This window comes from Chanos chanos, chromosome 9, assembly GCF_902362185.1.
Source record: "Chanos chanos chromosome 9, fChaCha1.1, whole genome shotgun sequence".
NCBI classification, from domain to species: Eukaryota; Metazoa; Chordata; class Actinopteri; order Gonorynchiformes; family Chanidae; genus Chanos; species Chanos chanos.
In genome coordinates this window covers 20,034,484-20,054,635 of record NC_044503.1, presented here as the reverse complement: position 1 = coordinate 20,054,635, position 20,152 = coordinate 20,034,484, and the positions used below count along the sequence as shown (strand labels likewise).

Here is a 20,152-nt window from a genome sequence, read left to right as displayed (position 1 = left end):
TTGTGACCATGATTTAGCCATGATTTTTTATCCTCTGTACTCCGTTCACCGGTTACTTGACCTCTGCCTGAGCTGAGTGTAATCCCCGATAAACCACTTGCTCTTCACTCACATCCAGTCTCCTCCTCTATTCATGACAGCAGTATGTCTTATGGAAGAAGATTCACAACAAAACCAAAATTTGCATCGCTACAATGATGTATAGTTCATCATAAAAGTGAAGATGGTAAAGAGGAGGGAAAATGGGATCACACTTACTTTACCCCATGGCAAAGCTAAAAACACTTTTTAACTGACCCTTTAAACCGCTGCTCTCTGCTTAAAGTAAAGAAATTATTGCATTTACATGTTATAGAAGTGCACTGACAGTGACCGTATGAAATAATATGAAGGCCATACAGGGTACAACAAATAAATCCTTTTACCTCTGTATGAAATCCAGTAAATACATTTGGGATGTGAAAATAAAATACCTGATCAGGATAAACTAGTGCAAAATGCTGCTCTGCTACACTTGCACTGGTAAAACAGTAATAAAAGCAGTTTAAATGTGGTCTTTGAGTTGAGTATTATGTCATAATAATGTCTAATCTCACTCTTCACATGCTCCCAAGTGATTCAAGATGCCAGCTGTTCCACAGATCCTGCTGGTTATTCTGGAAGAGCTGGAGAGAGCAGAACTGAAGAGGTTTCAATGGTACCTGACAACAGAAAATGCACTAGAAGGCTTCTCTCACATCCCAAAGTCTCAGCTGGAGAATGCTGATGTACAGGACACGGTGGATAAGATGGTGGAGAGATACAAACCAAGAGGTGCTGTGGACATCACACTGATCATCCTGAAGAAGATGGAGCAGAATAACCTGGCTGAAAAGTTAGAGAATAAACATAAGGAAGGTAATACAGCTCACATGACATTTACAACACATATGTTTATGTTAGGGGTGTCAAAGTTAAGATGTTACCTTCTGTGATTAAAGGAAATGCATGAAACAGTTTTTGAATGAGGTGGCTACATATGCAGGTATCATTAATGGAGATGGAGCACTAGGCTTCACCACATAACACACAGCATTACAGTATTCACTGAAACATCTGAGATAGTTACCTCAGTTTGACCAGTGCAACTGTGTTCAGTAACTGTGTTTTGTTAGAGTTGCATCTCTTCATGATACAATGGAAGAAGACACATTGCTAAATGAAAGTTTCATTTATGGCTCTTTGGATACAACCAAGAGTATATGCTCCTGTTGACGGGCAGAATTTAATTTTCAAAGTACACAAAGTTGAAATTACAATTTATGCATGAAGCTTTTGACTGATGATCCTAGAAAATATCGTGCTAATAGCAGGGGATCTCTCATTGTGGTCAAAATTCCAAAATTAGTACAAAGGATGAGAAATTCTGTTGGCAATCTACAGATTCATGTCGAGCTCTCAGAGCAACTTACTTGCTTCTTATTTTCCCTGGACTGATCACTTTGGTTTTAGATCACATGCAGCAGACATGTGACCTAAAACCAACTCCTTACATTGAGCTGGCTGATTAAGGGCACATGCCATGTAACTGAATCTATACATGTAGTGACAATTTTATTCACTTCATCAGGCCCAGACAAGTAACTACAGAAAAGCTGAATGTTTCTTGCAATTTAAGCTGTGTTTTTTTTATGTGTTAATATAAGAGCCCGACCAGTTCAGGATTTTCAAGACCGATACCGATTTCGATATATTTTATTTTTTTTCAGAAACCCGTAACATAAACTGAGATTTACCCTAACATTTGTTATGTGTAGTTATTTTAGAATCCTCACCAAAATAACGAGACATAATGCAGTTAAAAAAAAAAAAAACTTGCTTTATTGCCATAAATATTACTGAACAGTAAATGAACAGTTCTGATAAATAAAAGTCAAATGTATAAAAATACAAATTTTTTTTTTTTTTTTTTTTTTTACTTTTTGTTCTGTCCAGTGCAAGCTACGATAAACCATTTTTCAACCACCATTTGGCGCCATCTAAAACATGTCATCTTTGACTATGCAGTAAACTGATAGTGACCTAGAGTAAACTCTGCTGTAGAATGCATCTAATACTACATGACTGTCTGCAGCGAGGACTTGTGACTTTGGGATTTCACACTACACATTTGAAAGGGGAGCTAGATAACTTTGTTTGGCTACCAAGACATGTTAGATACTTGTTCAGCTCATGTTTATTTACGTGTTCCCTCTGGTTTAATAATTTACAATACACTGACTGTTACTACAGACATACGAGTCACAGATATATTTACCATTGCTTCATTTAGGCAGAAAAAGATAAATGCTATGCTTTAACCGCACATTAACACTGGTGTTCTTCCACTGATAAACATGGCATTAGCTAGCTTTGTGGGTAATCTCACTTAGCAATGGATAGCATTATAAGCTGCTGTAAGCGATGCTGCCAGAAAATTTTTAGAACGGAGAAGGGAGAAATGATAGGACCATCTCTCCATTTCTTTTTCAGTTGTCATTTATCAGCCGTTATAAACGCCGATACAGATTTATCTGCAAATAGCTCATGTCGGCTGATAATATCGGCACGCCGATATATCGGTTGGGGTCTAGTTAATATATTTCTTATGTGTGTCATGTACAGTCAGTAGCTTTTTACACCATGTTCATTTTAATTATCTAAACATACACAAATTCGAAACAATGTATGAGATTAGATAAAAAAAAATGGTAAGCATGACGATACGATTCCCTTTTTCCCTCTCCTCTTCTTTCTGTAAGAATCTTTTTGCCTTACTGTGGGACTGAAATCTGAAGAAGGACCTATTCAGAACAGTACAGTTACTCCAGCTGAGTCCACTTCAATCCAGACAAACATCTCAGCTCAGAACAAAGGTTTGGTTAACTTCACTCAGACAAAAGAAATCGCATTTTGAAGGCTATGAACTAACTTGTCATTGCAAAAATCAGTTTTTGTTCAGGATCAGTCCCATGCGGTTCTCAGACGCAGATGTGGGGAGATTATTCCAGTTTGGTCTTTGGATCACACATTCAAATACTGGTTGTATATAATCAAAAAGTGAATGAACTTCATTGCCAGATGTTACCACTACAATCTTCATGGAAGATCAGCATGTTAAATGCCATATCATATTGTGCATTTTGACTTTAAAGTATTTATCTTGTTTTGAAAAATCTTCATTTTATTGGAATACTTGATTTCATGTTAGATATTTGTCACGCCCTGCTCCTGTCTGTTCCTCTCCGTTTCCTTGGTTCATCTCGTTTCCCCCCTCTAGTGGTCAGTGTTTAATCCTCTATTTACTTTCTGGTTGCTTGGTTTTGTCCTGTTTAAGTCCTATAACCACCAATGGTGATAGTTTAACTGCAGTAAATTTGATGAGTAGATCAGTTGCCACCAGGGGTTTTTGAGACACTGTCTCTTTCCCTTCCTTCCTCCCACAACTGAGAAAAAGCAATCAAAGACAAAAGTATGGTACTTATACCAGTCAGTTTCGTGATCAGATGAAATCACTTTAACACAGAATAATGAAAACGTGACTGCATATTTTAAACATATGTATGTGTTTAGCAAGCCAGTGTGTTCTGATTTCTAAATTTTAAATTTCCTTTGACTCAGTTATACCAGATTATGAAGCTGTCAGTATCAAAATGAAGTTCAGCCTGAAACAGAAATATCAGCGGATTTTGGATGGAACATCAGTGAGAGGCCATAAAAAGTTCCTGAATGATATCTACACTGATCTCTACATAGTGGAGGATGAGACTGGAGGAGTCATTCATGAACATGAGATTATGCAGGCTGAGGCATCAACAAGGAGATTTACCTCAGAGGAAACTCCAATCACATGCAGTGACATTTTCAAAGGCCCACCTGATCCAAGTCGAAGAAACAGAAAAGTGCTGACTATGGGAATTGCAGGAGTAGGGAAAACTGTCTCAGTGAACAAATTCATACTGGACTGGGCAGAGGGAAGGACCAACCAGGACATAAATTTTATTTTTCCACTTCCCTTTAGAGAGCTGAATTCCGTGAAAGACAAAAAATACAGCCTGATTGAGCTGCTTCATGAACATTTTGAAGATTCTGTTGAATTGAGATCTCCACCTGATGGTGATGGTAAAGTTATGTTCATTTTTGATGGACTGGACGAGTGCCGTTTCCCTCTTAACTTTAACCAGAGACACAAACTGAAAAGCATGGATGAGAAATCCTCAGTGGGACTGCTAATAAGCAATTTAATCAAAGCAAATCTGCTTCCCTCTGCTCTCATCTGGATAACCTCCAGACCAGCAGCAGCCCATCAGATCCCTCGAGGCTACATTGACCAGGTGACCGAAGTACGAGGATTCAGTAATGAACAAAAGGAAGAGTACTTTAGGAGGTACAATGACAAGGACCAGGATATGGCCAAAAATATGATCTCACATGTAAAGAAATCAAGGAGCCTCCACATCATGTGTCACATACCAGTCTTCTGTTGGATATCAGCCACTGTGCTTCAGCCAATGCTAGCTAAAGACACTAGTGAAGAACTCCCTGCAACTCTGACTGGGATGTACACACAGTTTCTAATTTTCCAAAGAAATCGAATGAAAGAGAAAAACGAGGCTGAGAACATGAATCAAATGAGAAAAAAAAATAAGGCTGAACACACCATTATGAAGCTTGGAAAGTTTGCCTTCCTTCAGCTGGAGAAGGGTAATCTGATATTCTATGAGGAAGACCTGAGAGAGTGTAGCATTGATGTCAGTGAGGGTTCAGTGCACTCAGGAGTTTGCACACAGATATTCAGTCGAGAGCAGGGAGCCTCTGAGAGGATGGTGTTCAGCTTTGTGCATCTGAGTGTTCAAGAATTCCTTGCTGCCGTCTATGTGTTTCTCTCACATCATATCAAGAAAAAGAATCCACTTTATCCCAACACAGTGGCAAACAGAATTAAATGGCGGTTTAAGAGCACACAAGATTTCTATGAATCTGCTGTAGGTAAGGCCTTAGAGAGTGAGAATGGACACCTGGACCTTTTCCTCCGCTTCCTTCTTGGCCTGTCACTGGAGTCCAATCAGAGACTCCTGAAAGACTTACTGCCACAAAAAGTGGTCAGAGCAGTGAGTGTGAAGAAAACAGTCGACTACATCAAGAAGACACTCAACAAGAACATCTCATCAGAGAGGAGCATCAATCTCCTCTACTGTCTGAATGAATTGAAGGATGATTCTGTTGTAGATGAAATTCAAAATTACTTGGGCTCAGGACGTCTCTCAACAGAGAAACTGTCATCTGCACAGTGGTCAGCTCTAGTCTTTGTGCTGCTGATGTCAGAGGAGACTCAAGAAAAGTTTGAGCTGAAGAAATACAGAGGATCAGATGAAGGGTTGAAGAGACTTCTTACAGTGCTGAAAAACACCAAACGGGCTATGTAAGTATAATAGTTTAGTGGTGCAGTTACTTTGGTTAATAACGTGTACTCTAATCTACAGTGGCAGAACTTGCCCACTTGTTTCCTTCCAGAGAGAAGGACTGGCAGGACTGCATCAGAGGGCAAGGATTTGGCCGCTTATGTAACATCCAAATGAGAAATATGCTTGTAGCCATGTGAGAGTTTTTCAATTAAAGGATATTTGAGCAATGGGAAATATGGAAGATAATTTGTGAATCAAAACAATGGGATACAAACTGCTTTTTCACTTTTATTTTTTTTACTTTTATTTTCTTGATTCTATTGAATACAATATTTATCTGTCTTTGCAACGTATTGCCCTCTGAATCATGTTTGCCTATGACTTTTCCCTTATACTGTATGGTTTATCTGTTAGTACCCACATATAGGTTTATAAGCTAAAAGGTTTTTACAAAATCTTGGCATTAAGAACAAGTTTAAGAGAGAGAACATATGTAAATGGAGGATACAAAAATGAGAATAAGATGGACTTTTTGGCTGTGTATTATGATGTAATAGGCTTTGTGACAGGGTCTTTTGCACCGTATTTGCACTGATTGTTTACACTTTCTCAGTTGCTTAGATAGAATTCCTGGAACAATTCACCATTTTCTCAAATCTTCATGCACAATTTTGAAAACGCACACCCAACGGTGCAAACATCTAACTTCTGGTTCCAATTCAAACTTTCCCCTCAGACAACACACACAAGCTGTCAAAAACATGGACTACATGACTGTCTGCTACACACTGGAGGGATTAATTCAAAACACTGCTACCAAAATGTTTAGAATAGGTTTTCAGAGAAATATTTTGGAACTTTGTAAAATTACAGCACTGACTATCCAGATAACCCTTTCAGAAACACCCTGGTGAGAGGGATTCCAAACAGTACTGTAATAACTACCTCTTACATTAGTGGAATACTACTATATATGCCGTTTGGGTCAAAAAAGCAGACCTTTGAAATATCACACTGACAAAACATGTAAGGAAGACTCCATGCACAGTGAAATACCCAATTTTCAAAAGCTTTATTTCCAAATGCAGCAAAATGTACAGGTCAGTCAGCATCAGTATTGGCATCAGCATTAGCATTCTCATCATCTCATCTCAGGTCTGGGTCATGCCATAATATCTCATCAACATCACACATTATATTTGCTCTTGCCAGGCAGCATGGGAAAAATGCCCTTGTGTACCTTAGAAAACCCTGGATAGACTCCACAGACAGATCATCACAAGCGTCCACCGTTGCCTCCAGGAAGTTTTGCTGTGCGTAGGGGTTGCGGTCATACACTGTCCACCACCATGCTGAGAGAAATTACCCAATTGGATTCAGAAATGGGGAATATGCTGGAAAAAAAAGAATGGTGAACCTGGGGTGGTCATTGAACCAGGCGCAAACCAGAGCAGCCCGATGGAAATTCGTCATCCTAAATGACAACATATTGGGCTTGCTCTGGTTGCCCTAGCTCCCGTTCCTGTTGAATAGTGTCATTGTGCAGGTGATCTAGAAATTGAAGGAGTTGTGCCGTGTTGTATGGACCCACTGTGACATGGCGGTGGAGGACGCCACGATTGCTGATGGCTGCACATAGGGTGATGTTGCCTCCCCTCTGGCCAGGAACTTGTATGATGGCATGGTGATCAATGATGTTGTGCCCCCTTTTGCGCCTTTTTGTTAGGTTGAACCCTGCCTCGTCAATGAAGATGAACTCATGTGGGTCAGCCCTGGCATCCAGCTCAAAGATTCTCTAGAGAAGTCAAAAAACTATTTATTGATCCTGCAATTCTGATTGTTGTGTTAAAAATTGAGGCATAGTGTTTGCACCTGGAGAAGGGTGTGCTCTTTGAGTTTAGGCTGTGATGACTTCAGTTAATTAAATTGAGAGCATATCTTTGCTGAATGAACAACATAGTGTAATGAATGATTCATTTAGCCACTTTTGTGTAAGGTTTTGCAAAAAGCTTTGAATATTGAAACGTGTGGAAACAGGTAAATAATGTTTACGGCTTTGGGAAATGTGTGTGTTTTTGGGAATGACGTAAGGGTATGGGTTTTCGTGCTAAAGGAACCAGTTTTGTGTTTAAGCAATCGAGAAAGACTGTAAATAAAAGACTTGTAATACAGTAACTAACAGACAGAGGAATATTTCATTTTAAAGTATTTTTTCATGAACTGTAATTGTTTCTCTCTCTTTAGATCTATTGAGCATATCAATTAGCAAAGCAACCATCTGCCTCTCTCTCTCTCTCTTTTACTCACTCCAGACTTGCTGGTTGTAATCTCACTGAACAATCCTGTGAAGCTATAGCCACCACAATTCTACAGTCAGTAAACTGTCCCCTGAGAGAGCTGGACATGAGTAACAATCACCTCCAGGATCCAGGAGTGAAACAGCTTTGTGTGGGACTGAAGAATCCACACTGTAAACTGGAGATACTGAGGTCAGTACTAGTAAATAGCCTGTGGAATGTAAACTTGAGAACAATAAGACTGGCTTTATTCAAGAGTGGATGTGAAGATCATCCAAGATTTAATGCATATTATTAATTACAAATTCAGTTTTGTTTCAACTGAAATGAATTTTGCCATTGGAATACTTCCACTTGTCTGTGTGTCAGTTAAAGAAGTTTTAACTTCGCTTGCTAAGTAGCTAACTGTGGGAAATGAGTGTTACCAATCAAGAAGCTAACCTTGCAAGAATTCCAGAATTCTTTGTACAGTTACCTACAGACGCTCCCAGTGATTCAGAGTCAGTGTGTACATCAATTTTCTCCCCACACATCTTAAATCAATATTTTCTCACATTGACTCTCACGTGTATTTTACTGTGTTGTCTGGATCAAAATGACCTCTCGTTATGTTGACTACTGTTACATTATATGATCTCATCAGCCGCAGCATTTGTTGTTTTGTTTGTTAAATTGTAAGACATAATTCCTTTGCACTATATGTACACAATGTTATATAGTTTACGACCACGTTTTTGTTGTTCGCATGTATTAGGTACAATACGTCCTTTTGTGACGTTGACTATAAAAGTGGAGTGACCACTGATAATTGCTTTGTACTGCGTGTAAGTGACATGAGGGAGAGAATAAAATAGACTCTACATTTTCTGCGTGATGTTTTATTGAGATGGAAAACAGAACAGAAAACGCAACAGGTTATGGGCCCAGGCGTGATACAGGAGGAAGATGGCAGAGGTTAGTTTTCGACGGTGATGAAAACAATTACGAACTTTGGGAAGTGAAATTTCTTAGCCACCTGAGGATAATGGGCTTAAAGGACACAATACTCTCCACCGCCGAGCCAGACCCAGAAAAGAACGAAGAATGCTATGCTGAATTAACCCAATTCCTGGATGACAAAAGTTTGTCGTTAGTGATGAGAGAGGCGGCAGATGACGGCAGAAAAGCCCTACAAATACTACGGAGTCATTACGCCAGCCAGGGTAAGCCCAGAATTATAGCCCTCTACACAGAACTAACTTCATTACAGAAAGAGTCTGACGAATCTGTGACCGACTATATCATCCGAGCTGAAAAGGCGGTAACATCCCTAAGAAATGCAAAGGAAGTAATTAGCGACGGGCTTATTATAGCCATGATTCTGAAGGGCCTTCCAGAATCATACAAACCTTTCGCTATACATACATCACAGAACAGCGAGGAATTAACGTTTGCCCAATTCAAAAGTAAACTAAGAAGCTATGAGGAGACGGAGAAGTTCGGCACGAAAACAAAATCGGACAATGTAATGAAAGTTGATATATCATCTGTGATCTGCTACGGATGCGGAAATCGTGGCCATATTGCAAGAGATTGCCGCCAAAAAGGAGCCACGAAGTGGTGCAGTTACCATAGAAGCTCAACACACAGCGACGAGACATGCAGGAGAAAAAGCAAGTATAAAGATGACGCAAAACAAACTGCAGAATCGCAAGAAGACGGTGTTGAAGAAGAAACATTTGTATTCAAGGTTAGACAGAGTTTCCTCCCGAACATTATTAAAAGAAACGGACTAATGGTCGATTGTGGAGCGACATCCCACATCATAACGGAGAAAGATAAGTTCATAAGATTTGATGAGACTTTTAACCCAAAGTTGCACTACATGGAGCTGGCTGATGGAACAAGGATGAACAACGTGGCGTTGAAACGTGGCGACGCGGAGGTGTTTCTACGGGACTTAGAAGGCAGAAGCACAAAGATCATATTGAGAAAAGCTTTATTCATACCGTCGTATCCACAGAGCATAGTCTCTGTGAAAGCGCTCGCTGCTGATGGAGCTAAATTGACCTTCCAGGAGGGACAGAATGAACTCATACACAGAGATGGGACCATTTTCCGCATAGAGGAGCATGAGAGGCTGTATTATGTGAAAATGGTAAATAACAAGGAACAATGTGTTGATGATTCAGTTAATGATATAAGGTCCAGTGACAGAGTAAATTTAACCTGCGATGTCAAAACATGGCACGAAATTCTGGGACACTGTAACATGGCTGATGTGTTAAAATTACCCAGTGTGGTCGAGGGTATGAAGATCACAGGGAACACAAAAGTAGATTGTAGTGTCTGCACTGAGGGAAAATTCTCCAACAACAGAAATAGGAGACCTGATGCAAAAGCTACTGAACCTCTGGAATTGGTACATACCGACTTAGCAGGCCCCATTGAGCCAACTGGTCTAGATGGGCATAAGTATGCAATTTTATTTACAGATGATTTCTCAGGGGCAGTGTCTGTATACTTCCTTAAAAACAAAAGTGATGCGACATTGGCAACAAAGAAGTTCCTGGCAGATAGCGCACCATACGGTAAAGTTAAGTGCATCAGATCGGACAATGGCACGGAATACACAGGCGATGCTTTTCAGTCACTTTTAAGGGATAGAGGTATAAGACATGAGACATCATCCCCTTTCTCTCCCCATCAAAATGGTACAGCTGAGAGACAGTGGAGGACCCTCTTTGAAATGGGGAGGTGTCTACTGTTAGAGAAGGGATTACCAAAGGTATTGTGGCCTTATGCAGTTCAAAACGCAGCTCATATCCGCAACAGATGTTACAATAACAGGACTGAAAATACCCCATATTTCATGTTAACAGGTAGAAAGCCAAATCTGTCAAAAATGTGGGTGTTTGGATCAGAATGTTATGCATACAAACATAATCATAAGAAGCTAGACCCCAGAGGTGAGAAAGGCATGTTTGTTGGGTACAGTAAGAACAGTCCAGCTTATCTGATCTACAACCCACATACAAAAAGGGTGTCAAAGCACAGGCTGGTGAAATTCATTACAAGAAACAATGTTGAGCAACAGACACAAACTGATGAATGTGATTCAGAAATCCAGGGATACGAAGGTGGAAGGTCTGGTAGTGAGAAGAGTGTTGATGCACCTCAAAGTGAGGATAGCACAGAGGACCAGGTCCTAGATGGGAGTGAGGAGAATGAGAACGCAGATAATACAGACGTGTCACAACATGATGAAACTATAGAGAGCGTAGTCCGAGATGGGAACAAAAACATTGCACATCCAAAATCTAGCCATGTTAAGAACAAGTGCTACCCAAGAAGAGATAAAAGAACCCCAAAATACTTAGATGATTATCTACCAGATTTTGAGGATGACGATGTAACGCATGCAAGTGTTGATTATTGTTATAGGGCGGTGTGTGGAATTCCCCAAACCTATAGAGAAGCCCTGATGTCACCCGAGGCGCCCAGATGGGAACGCGCTATGACGGAAGAACTCCGTTCACTTAAAGAGAATGACACATTTGAACTGACTACTTTACCTGAGGGTAGGAAAACAGTGGGGGGTAGATGGGTCTATGTCATTAAAGAAAATGATGAAGGTGGGAAAATCTTTAAAGCTAGATATGTTGCTAAGGGATACAACCAGATAGAAGGCATAGACTACCATGAGACGTTTGCCCCAACAGCAAACATTACTTCAGTACGGGCACTGATGCAGATAGCAGTGCAAAATGATCTCATTGTTCATCAGATGGATGTCAAAACGGCGTACTTGCATGCTCCAATAGATACAGAAATTTTCTTAGAACAACCAGAAGGTTTTGAAGAGACATCAGAGAAAGGGGAGAAACTAGTATGCAAGTTAAAGAAATCCCTTTATGGCCTGAAGCAATCCGGGAGAAATTGGTACAAACTTTTACATGATCACCTAGAGCAGAACGACTTTGTGAGAAATCTGTCTGACCACTGTGTATATAGGAAGCAGATAGGCAATGAGACAATTGTTGTAGTCATCTGGGTAGATGATTTAATCATTGCAGCCAGCAATAATGATTTGCTCAGCAGATTCAAAAACACCATGGAGTCTCAATTTAACATGAAGGATTTGGGAAAGATATCATATTTCTTGGGCATTCAGTTTGAACAAAAGGGAGAGGAAATTAAAATGAATCAGAAAAGGTACATTCTAAAGGTACTTGAAAAATTTGGAATGTCAAACTGCAAGCCTAGATCCACCCCTTGTGAGCTAAAATTGGAGGACGACGGAAATGATGTTGTTGATCATAAAGAATATCGTGAGATTGTAGGTAGTCTGATTTATGCCATGACTTGTACCAGACCAGATATTAGTTGGGTTGTTAGCAAATTGTCACAAACACTGGCAAAACCTAAAGCAGGGCACATGGTGGCTGCTAAACATGTCTTGAGATACTTGAAGGGTACTATTGACTACGAGTTGTGCTTCAAGAAATCTGATGAAGACTTGAATTTAATAGCATTCAGTGATTCTGATTGGGCATCGTCTTTGGAAGACAGACGTAGCACTACAGGATATTGTTTTAGCCTGACCAAACAGGGCCCTGTTATTTCCTGGAAGTCAAAGAGGCAACCGACAGTGGCACTATCTACTTGTGAAGCTGAATACATTGGCCTTGCAACCACTACTCAGGAAAGCATGTATCTAACCCAACTGCTAAATGGCATGGATAATAAAGTTTACAACTGCACCAAGATCCATGGAGACAATCAGGGGGCCATTGCACTGAGCAAAAACCCAGTGAACAGACAGAGGTCCAAGCACATTGATGTGAAATATCATTTCATTCGTAGTGCACTCAGTGAGGGTAAAATAGACATTGTTTACTGCCCATCAGAAGACATGGTTGCAGACATATTGACAAGACCTGTAGCAAAGATTAAAATGATTAAGTTTAAAAGATTTTTCTTTGGAAACTAAATTGTACTTTCATTGTGAAATTGGCTTAAGATGATGAGAACAAGTGGGGGTGTTACATTATATGATCTCATCAGCCGCAGCATTTGTTGTTTTGTTTGTTAAATTGTAAGACATAATTCCTTTGCACTATATGTACACAATGTTATATAGTTTACGACCACGTTTTTGTTGTTCGCATGTATTAGGTACAATACGTCCTTTTGTGACGTTGACTATAAAAGTGGAGTGACCACTGATAATTGCTTTGTACTGCGTGTAAGTGACATGAGGGAGAGAATAAAATAGACTCTACATTTTCTGCGTGATGTTTTATTGAGATGGAAAACAGAACAGAAAACGCAACAACTACTATGCTGAAATCTTGCTGTGTTATCTTGCTGTAACCCAGTGTAAGGCAGAAGACAGGACGGGAGAGTTTTCAGAGAGGCATCTAAGTAGCTATATTAGTGGAGGGCTTCTTGAAAGTTCAGTTTGTTTATATTTTTCTGTACTCCAAAGTGGGTATACATTTTAATTGTTCATATTTAACCATTATGTCATTGTGTCACCCTCCTCATTTTTTAAAGAAGTCACTTATTAGGCGCTTTCAGATCGAACAGTTCTAGGGTCTCATTTGATAGGAACTACCCCCTGAGGAGCTTCCCCTAGAACTACATACATTCTACGGCTTTTTTTCTGTTTGCATTTGCACAGACAGTAGGAACAGTAGGTGTAATGTGGTCAAACTTCCTTGTTCTGGTCAGGATTCTGGCAGCAGCATTCTGGACCAGCTGAAGACTTTTGGTAATAGAGGCAGGCAGACCAGAGTATAAAACACTGCAGTAATCGAGGCAAACAATGGTTTCTGCATCAGCCACATTTAGAAAGGACCTAATTATAGCAATATTATTGAGGTGATTGAAGGTAGTTTTAGTTGTGTTTTTGATACGAGTGACTGGTGAGAGACTAGAGTCAAATCACACCAAGGTTTTTAGCTGCAGAATTTTGAGAGATGATATGGTTGTCAAAATTTAGCACAAGATCACTAAAAAGATGCCTATGTGCAGGGGGACCAATGACCAGCATTTCTGTCTTCCCTGAGTTAAGCATCAGGACATTTGAAGACATCCAACCCTTAATAGCACAAAGACACGCCTCAAGGTTAGCCAAATCAAGGTTAGCCAAATCAGAGAAGTCATTGTGCTTGATAGGTAAGAAAATATGAATATCATCAGCATAACAATAGAAGTTAATGTTGTAACTACACATAATGTCAGCCAAAGGGAGCATGTAAATGGAGAATAAGAGACTGACCCCTGAGGAACACCATAGTTAAGCTCACGGTAAGGTCACGTTATTATAGTGGACACACTGCTTTCTCTCTGAGAGATAAGATTTAAACCAAGAGAGTGCCAGGCCATGAATACCAATTTGATTTTCCAGGTATTTTAACAATATGGTGTGATCGAACGTGTCAAATCCTGCACTCAGATCAAGTAGGATAAGAACATAGGTAGCACCAGTGTTCACGGCTCATAAAAGATCATTAGTTACTCTAGTAAGTGTGGTTTCAGTAGAGTGAAAAGATCTGAAGCCTTACTGAAATATTTCAAACAGACTGTTAGAGCACATATGGAATATAAGTTGAGCAACTACAATTCTTTCAAGTATTTTTGAAAGAAACGGGAGATTAGCCTATAATTTTTTTAAGGCTTCAGGATCAAGGTTCGTTTTTTTAAGTAAAGGCCTGATCACGGCCGTTTTAAAAGCAGGGTAAAACACCAGATTTAAGTGACATATTTAGAAGGTTAAGTGTTGTTGGGCCAAGGACCAAGAAAAGCTCTATGTAAAGTTTAGTAGGTAGGGGATGAAATAGGCAACAGGCTGGTTTAGATGAGTGCACTTATTTGGACAACGCATCTAGCGAGATAGGGTTAAATTGCATTAAAGGGTGCACATCCTGATTAATCTCAGGTACAGTGCGTGCAGGCCGGCTCATTTGATATACTAATTTGAATATCAGCACAAATTAAGTCTATTTTTTGTGAGAAAAATTCAACTAAATTGAGGGAAGTGATTCTGGGTAAGTCACTATCAAAAAGGAACCTGGGATTATTTTTGTTGAGCTGAATGATTTGAGTAATAAGCAGATCTGGCTGTGGAGATAGTGCATTCATAATTCATAATCTCAGACTCTTGTGCCAGGTGAGGCAGAGGACCTCTAGTTCAGTGGCCTGCCATTTTCGTTCCAATTTCCTACACACCTGCTTCAGTACGCAGGTTTCATTATTAAACCAAGGTGTCAAGAATTTGCGCCAATTTTTTTTTTTTATAGTTAATGGTGCTACCATGTCTAATGCATTACGGATGGTAGAATTTATACTGTCTGTCAAGTAGTTCAAAGACCCTTGCTGATTTTTGAAAGACTTGAGAGCACTAGGAAGCAGGTCAGCGAGCGCAGCAGTGGTAGAAGCATTAATGCGATTGCAGCTACGAACCGCGGTAGAGACAACTGGCCTGAATGGGAGAGTTACCTGGAAAGCGATAAGAAAATGGTCTGAGAGGGCAGTGGAGTAGGGAAAGACAACTACATGAGAGAAATCTAGTCCACGAGCTAGAATAAGATCTAAAGTGTTGCCATTGAAATGAGTGGGTTCGGGGACATATTGGTTAAAGCCGAAAGTGTCTGTGATAACTGTAAAAGCTTTATTAAGAGGATCAGAACTCCAGCTCTTTTGCCCCACTTCTTTCTCTGGTGCTGTTTACAAGGTGTAGCAGGTAGACTAAATAATTGAAATCTAAAGAAATGGTGGTCCAAGGTGGTCGCTGTGTCTGTTGAATAATTCTTGGCTATAAAATGTGCATCCATTGTAGACCTGATGTCGATCAAAGCCTGTCTGTCATAGGTGATCATAACATTCAAAAATGTAGCATTGTTGCTTAAAATAGTGCAAATAAATGAACAAAAAATTAATGTTGAGGAAGAGCTCAGAGAATGACAGCCATCCTGATGGCGCATTTCCATATTTCCACATTTCTATACATACATGCTCTGTGTGTATATTAGGAATGAAATGGTTACTGATTTCACGGTAAATCATGGTAAAATTCCCAACGGCTGGTATTACCGTTTCAAATTTTAATTACCATTAAAACCGTGGCTGATTACCATGGTTTGAAAAACTCACATTAAATACTGTCTGACATTAACGAAAGTTAGAAACAGTTTCCCAGATGCAGGAGCATCATGCAACATGGGTTTGTTTTGTGTAAGCAAAAACGTGGCGGAGGGCAGTGACAGCGCCTATATATATTCATATAAATTCTTTTCATTCATGATGACTTTAAACATATTAATATACTAGCTATAATACTGTCAGCCAGCTGTTCTTCAGTGTGCTCAACTACTTTATTTCTCTTAACAGTATAATAGAAATGATTGGATTTCACTCTCTCTCTCTCTCCAGACTCACTGGTTGTAAACTCACTCAACAGTCCTGTGAAGCTGTAGCCTCAGCTCTGCAGTCAGTAAACTGTCCCCTGAGAGAACTGGACCTGAGTAACAATGACCTTCAGGATTCAGGAGTGAGGCTGATCAGTGTGGGACTGAGGAATCCACACTGTAAACTAGAGATACTGAGGTCAGTGTTAGTCAGTCATTGAAAATACAATATTAATAGTATGTTTTGTCTGAGTTGATGTTTTATGCAGGGATCTAGACTAACTTTTTCAGAAACATCCTCAAACTGTGCCAAAGTTTCTCTCAACTGTCCCAAAGTGAAAAGTGGATGTCCTAAATATGACATAGCTTTTGTTTACATAACTGTAATATTCATTTTGCAGTTAAAGTGTTTGTGTTGCCATGATGCCATCAGTATGAAGGCAAATATGTTGCAAAATGCGAGAGCTTGTAGACTTAACTTTTCAGAACTTGTAAAAGTCAAAATCTGAACTTGTATATTTATATTTTCACTTGTAGAAAAAATGTGAACTTTTATGTTGAAATTTTCACCCATAGAAAATATTTACTGTGATTAAGGAGTAAATAAAAGCATGCCACCAAAACCTCACATTCCTTACAATGTGTAGTAGCAAAATGGAACTGAAGAGGAACTTATGTTCCACAGGACAGGTCATGCAGACATTTTTTCTGGCATATTCTGAAATTCACAGTACTATTCTACCAAAACAAAGTTCTGGAAGAAACTTACCCTGGCTTCGTGGTGTGCCATAGGGGATCTAACTTCACAGTTCGCAGCACTCCGTCTTCTGTTTCCTGATTGGTTCACTCAAATAATTAAACTTATTTGATGCTAAAACATAACCAAGTCGTAACTACATCAGTGAAAATAAGAATAAAAGTTTCAAGGCTGTCATTGCTTGGCAACCAAGTAGCCAATAGAAAAGAGGGACTAATTTCTAAAGTCCGCCAAAACAGCCAGTGTGCACGAAAAGTTTGAGGTAAATCTTGTTTTTGCCGGAGCGCACTGAAATCAGGAAATACTAGCGATTCAGACAACTTCTTGAATGGGGCCAAGATGGCGCCGATATAGGAGGGCATGTGTTCTTCACTCTGTAGTGTAATTCAGAGTGTTTGCGATTAAACAACTGATGCGACTTTAAAAATTAGTATAAGGCAGTGCACAAGTGACCGCTGAATCAAATAGAAGATGTTAATTGGTTTGAAGCTAACCCAGACTTCCAATCTGATGACATCGTGTTTTCACTCCCAGACTCCCTTGAAACCTCCAACAAAAAAGGCAAAGCATAACGGCAGAAAAAATGCTGAAATTAGAGAAGCAATTCATGTCCCATCGGAAAAACATGCTGAGACTTTCCAGAAAACCTCCCCCAAAGAAAAAACATCAACGTCAAAATAGATGGAGAAGCTAACCTTTACAGCAGCTTACTTTGGATGTTAATCAACAGAAGCAAACACTGGAAGCAATGAAATGAAATTTATTAATTACAAGCAGAAAATAAGACTCTGAAGGCAGTTATCGCTGACTGTCAGTGTTATAGCTGAAGGTGGTCTCTGAAGATTTATGGCGAGAGGGAGGAAGAGGGAGAAGACATCAGGAGCAGGATCATTGATATCCTATGGAAAATGGCTGACAAAATACATGACAGTCTGAAGGAGGGGGTTGACAACGTACATCGCATCGGGCAATGACAACAACAAAGCTCAAGTAGATCCACCGTTGTACTGTTTACAATGCGACATCATTGTGTTGCTATCTGGAAGGAGGCAAAAGGCTCTAAGTTTCTTCTTGACAACAAGCTAAGGATCACAGAAGCACTGCCCCCAGAGGATAAAGCAGCAAGAGAGAAGCTTTGGCCCTTGAAGAAAGCAACGGAAGAGGGGAAGAAAGCAACTTTCTGCATTCCTTTTGTCCTCAAATGGAAAAACACCCAAGTTATTTTTATTTTGAATCCACAATAGTTAAGGTTTCAGAACTGCCTTCTCTGTTACTATGTGTTAAGCCAATTCAAATGGGTGTTAATCACCACCTCATTCTCGGTGGTATTCTTTCAGCACATTTCAAGGTTTTCTGGTGTTCAATTGGTTTACAGGTAAACCTCTTAAGTCTTTTTTCTCTATGGTTTTTACATTTAATTCTCTTAATGTTATGTCTTTAAATGTCAGGGATATTACTAAGAGGAGAGCAGTCTTTTTGTTATGCTAGAGGACTGAGGCTGATTTCATTTCACTTCAGGACACCCATTGTTGTGAATCAGATAAAACATTCTGGAAAACACAGTGGGGTAACCTAGCTCATTTTAGCCATGGTACTGATCATTCAAGCTGGGGTTGGAATTTTTTTTACACAAATTTAAAGGGGATATTCTTGAAACAGTGCCTTCTAGTGATGGTAGATGGATTGCACTGATAATTACACAAGACAATGCTATATTTATTGTTTGTAGTATATACAAGTTTCATTCCCATGCTTCTAACAACGTCTTATTTAATGAAATAATATCCAAATTGAAGGAACTAAACAATAAGTACCAAAGTTCATCTATAATTCTTTGGGGTGACTTTAATAATGTCCTGATGATATGAGGAATAGATACCCTCTGTCAGCCATGCAGTGGAGCTGGACCCAAACGCAAGACACAGTGACGGTAGTAACAAAAAAGGAGGACTTTACTTACAAAATGTAGACAAATAAACAGGTGCAAACAGGAACCAAAACTGGATATAAACAGTGCAGCCAAACAGTGTCTTCAAATGAACACAAACAACGATAGACCACAGACAGGTCAAACACAAGGGCTTAAATACAAGAGGAGAACCAAACTGGACAAACATGATTGGTGGAACTTAATGGGGTAAACGAGGTTAATAAATAGAATAAACAGAATCAGGTGAGGGGCGGAGACAGACATGGAATAGGAACACAAGACATTTCAAAACAAAAGCAAAACAAGTTGCAGGCTGTGACATCCTCCCAGGCTAAACCAAGCTTCAGAGAGCAGTAACCTTATTTTGTTGCTCTGCTCCAACCTTTCTTTGACTGATGCATGGCTTCTCTTCAACCCTAGCACAAAAGAATTCACTTGGTGTAACAGAAGACTAACTTTAAAATCAAGAATTGATCTATTTTTAATCTTCCTCTACCCTTCAGTTTGTGAAAGAAGTTAACCATTTTTATGCCCTATTATCAGACCGTCAGCAAATAATTTTGAAACTAGGTGCTACCCATAAGACCTGTGGTGTGCAAGGGTATTGGAAATTCAGCAATTCTCTTTTCTATAACAACTCATTCAATGACACTTTTAAAAAACTGAGGGAATTCTCAATGGTGGCAATGACTATAGAAAAAATGGGAATTCTTCAAATATGTGGTCCAATATGTTTCTATTAAAAGAAGTAAGGAATTAAAGAAAGGAAAAATAGGCAAGAAACGGACTTGATGCAAAAACTTTACATTTATCCCTTTAGATGTGTGTTCCAATGTTTTTTAATTAGCCTTTGACACATTAGCTGTAGCATGCGAGGGGATTCTCTTTCCAGACACAGCGTTTCCATTTTCAGCTGTTTTAAAGGTGTTAATCTGTTATAATTTGCCTAATGCTTCACTTGCACATAATTTTGAGAATTCATAAATTATTTCTTTTTGTGTTTTTGATGGAACATGGTTGGATCTGAAGGTGATTATTTTATAACTAGTCTGTGTGTCATTACCAAGTCATTTTGTTTACATACTGTTACCTGTTTATCTGAATATGACTCTGAATATGTAATTATTTCTGTGTTTATCATTGGTCTCTGTGGACTGTAGTGTTGAGAACAGGATCATTGAAACTTCCAGTCCCAAAATCGTAATCTGTATATGAAGAGTAATGTAGGAGATGTAGTTACATTTTAAGCCTTTCTGCCTCTATCTCTCTCTCTCTCTTCCTCTCCCTCCATCTGCCTCTGTACCTCTCCCTCCATTCCATCCCCCTCCCCTCTCTCTCTCTCCCCCCAGACT

General features: G+C 39.5%; 1 protein-coding gene across 1 annotated transcript in view; it reads left to right on the top strand.

Moving 5' to 3' along the window:
* The first annotated feature begins 623 nt into the window (after window positions 1-623).
* LOC115820920 (NACHT, LRR and PYD domains-containing protein 12-like) overlaps window positions 624-20,152 on the top strand; it is a 23,910-nt gene continuing 4,381 nt past the window's right edge. Inside the window, exons 1-6 of the mRNA XM_030784631.1 lie at window positions 624-931; window positions 3,299-3,300; window positions 3,649-5,440; window positions 7,736-7,912; window positions 16,139-16,312; window positions 20,150-20,152. The exon at window positions 20,150-20,152 is cut by the window's right edge and continues 171 nt beyond it. Coding sequence (XP_030640491.1) covers window positions 624-931; window positions 3,299-3,300; window positions 3,649-5,440; window positions 7,736-7,912; window positions 16,139-16,312; window positions 20,150-20,152 — 2,456 coding nt within the window. The remainder of the gene's footprint in view (window positions 932-3,298; window positions 3,301-3,648; window positions 5,441-7,735; window positions 7,913-16,138; window positions 16,313-20,149) is intronic.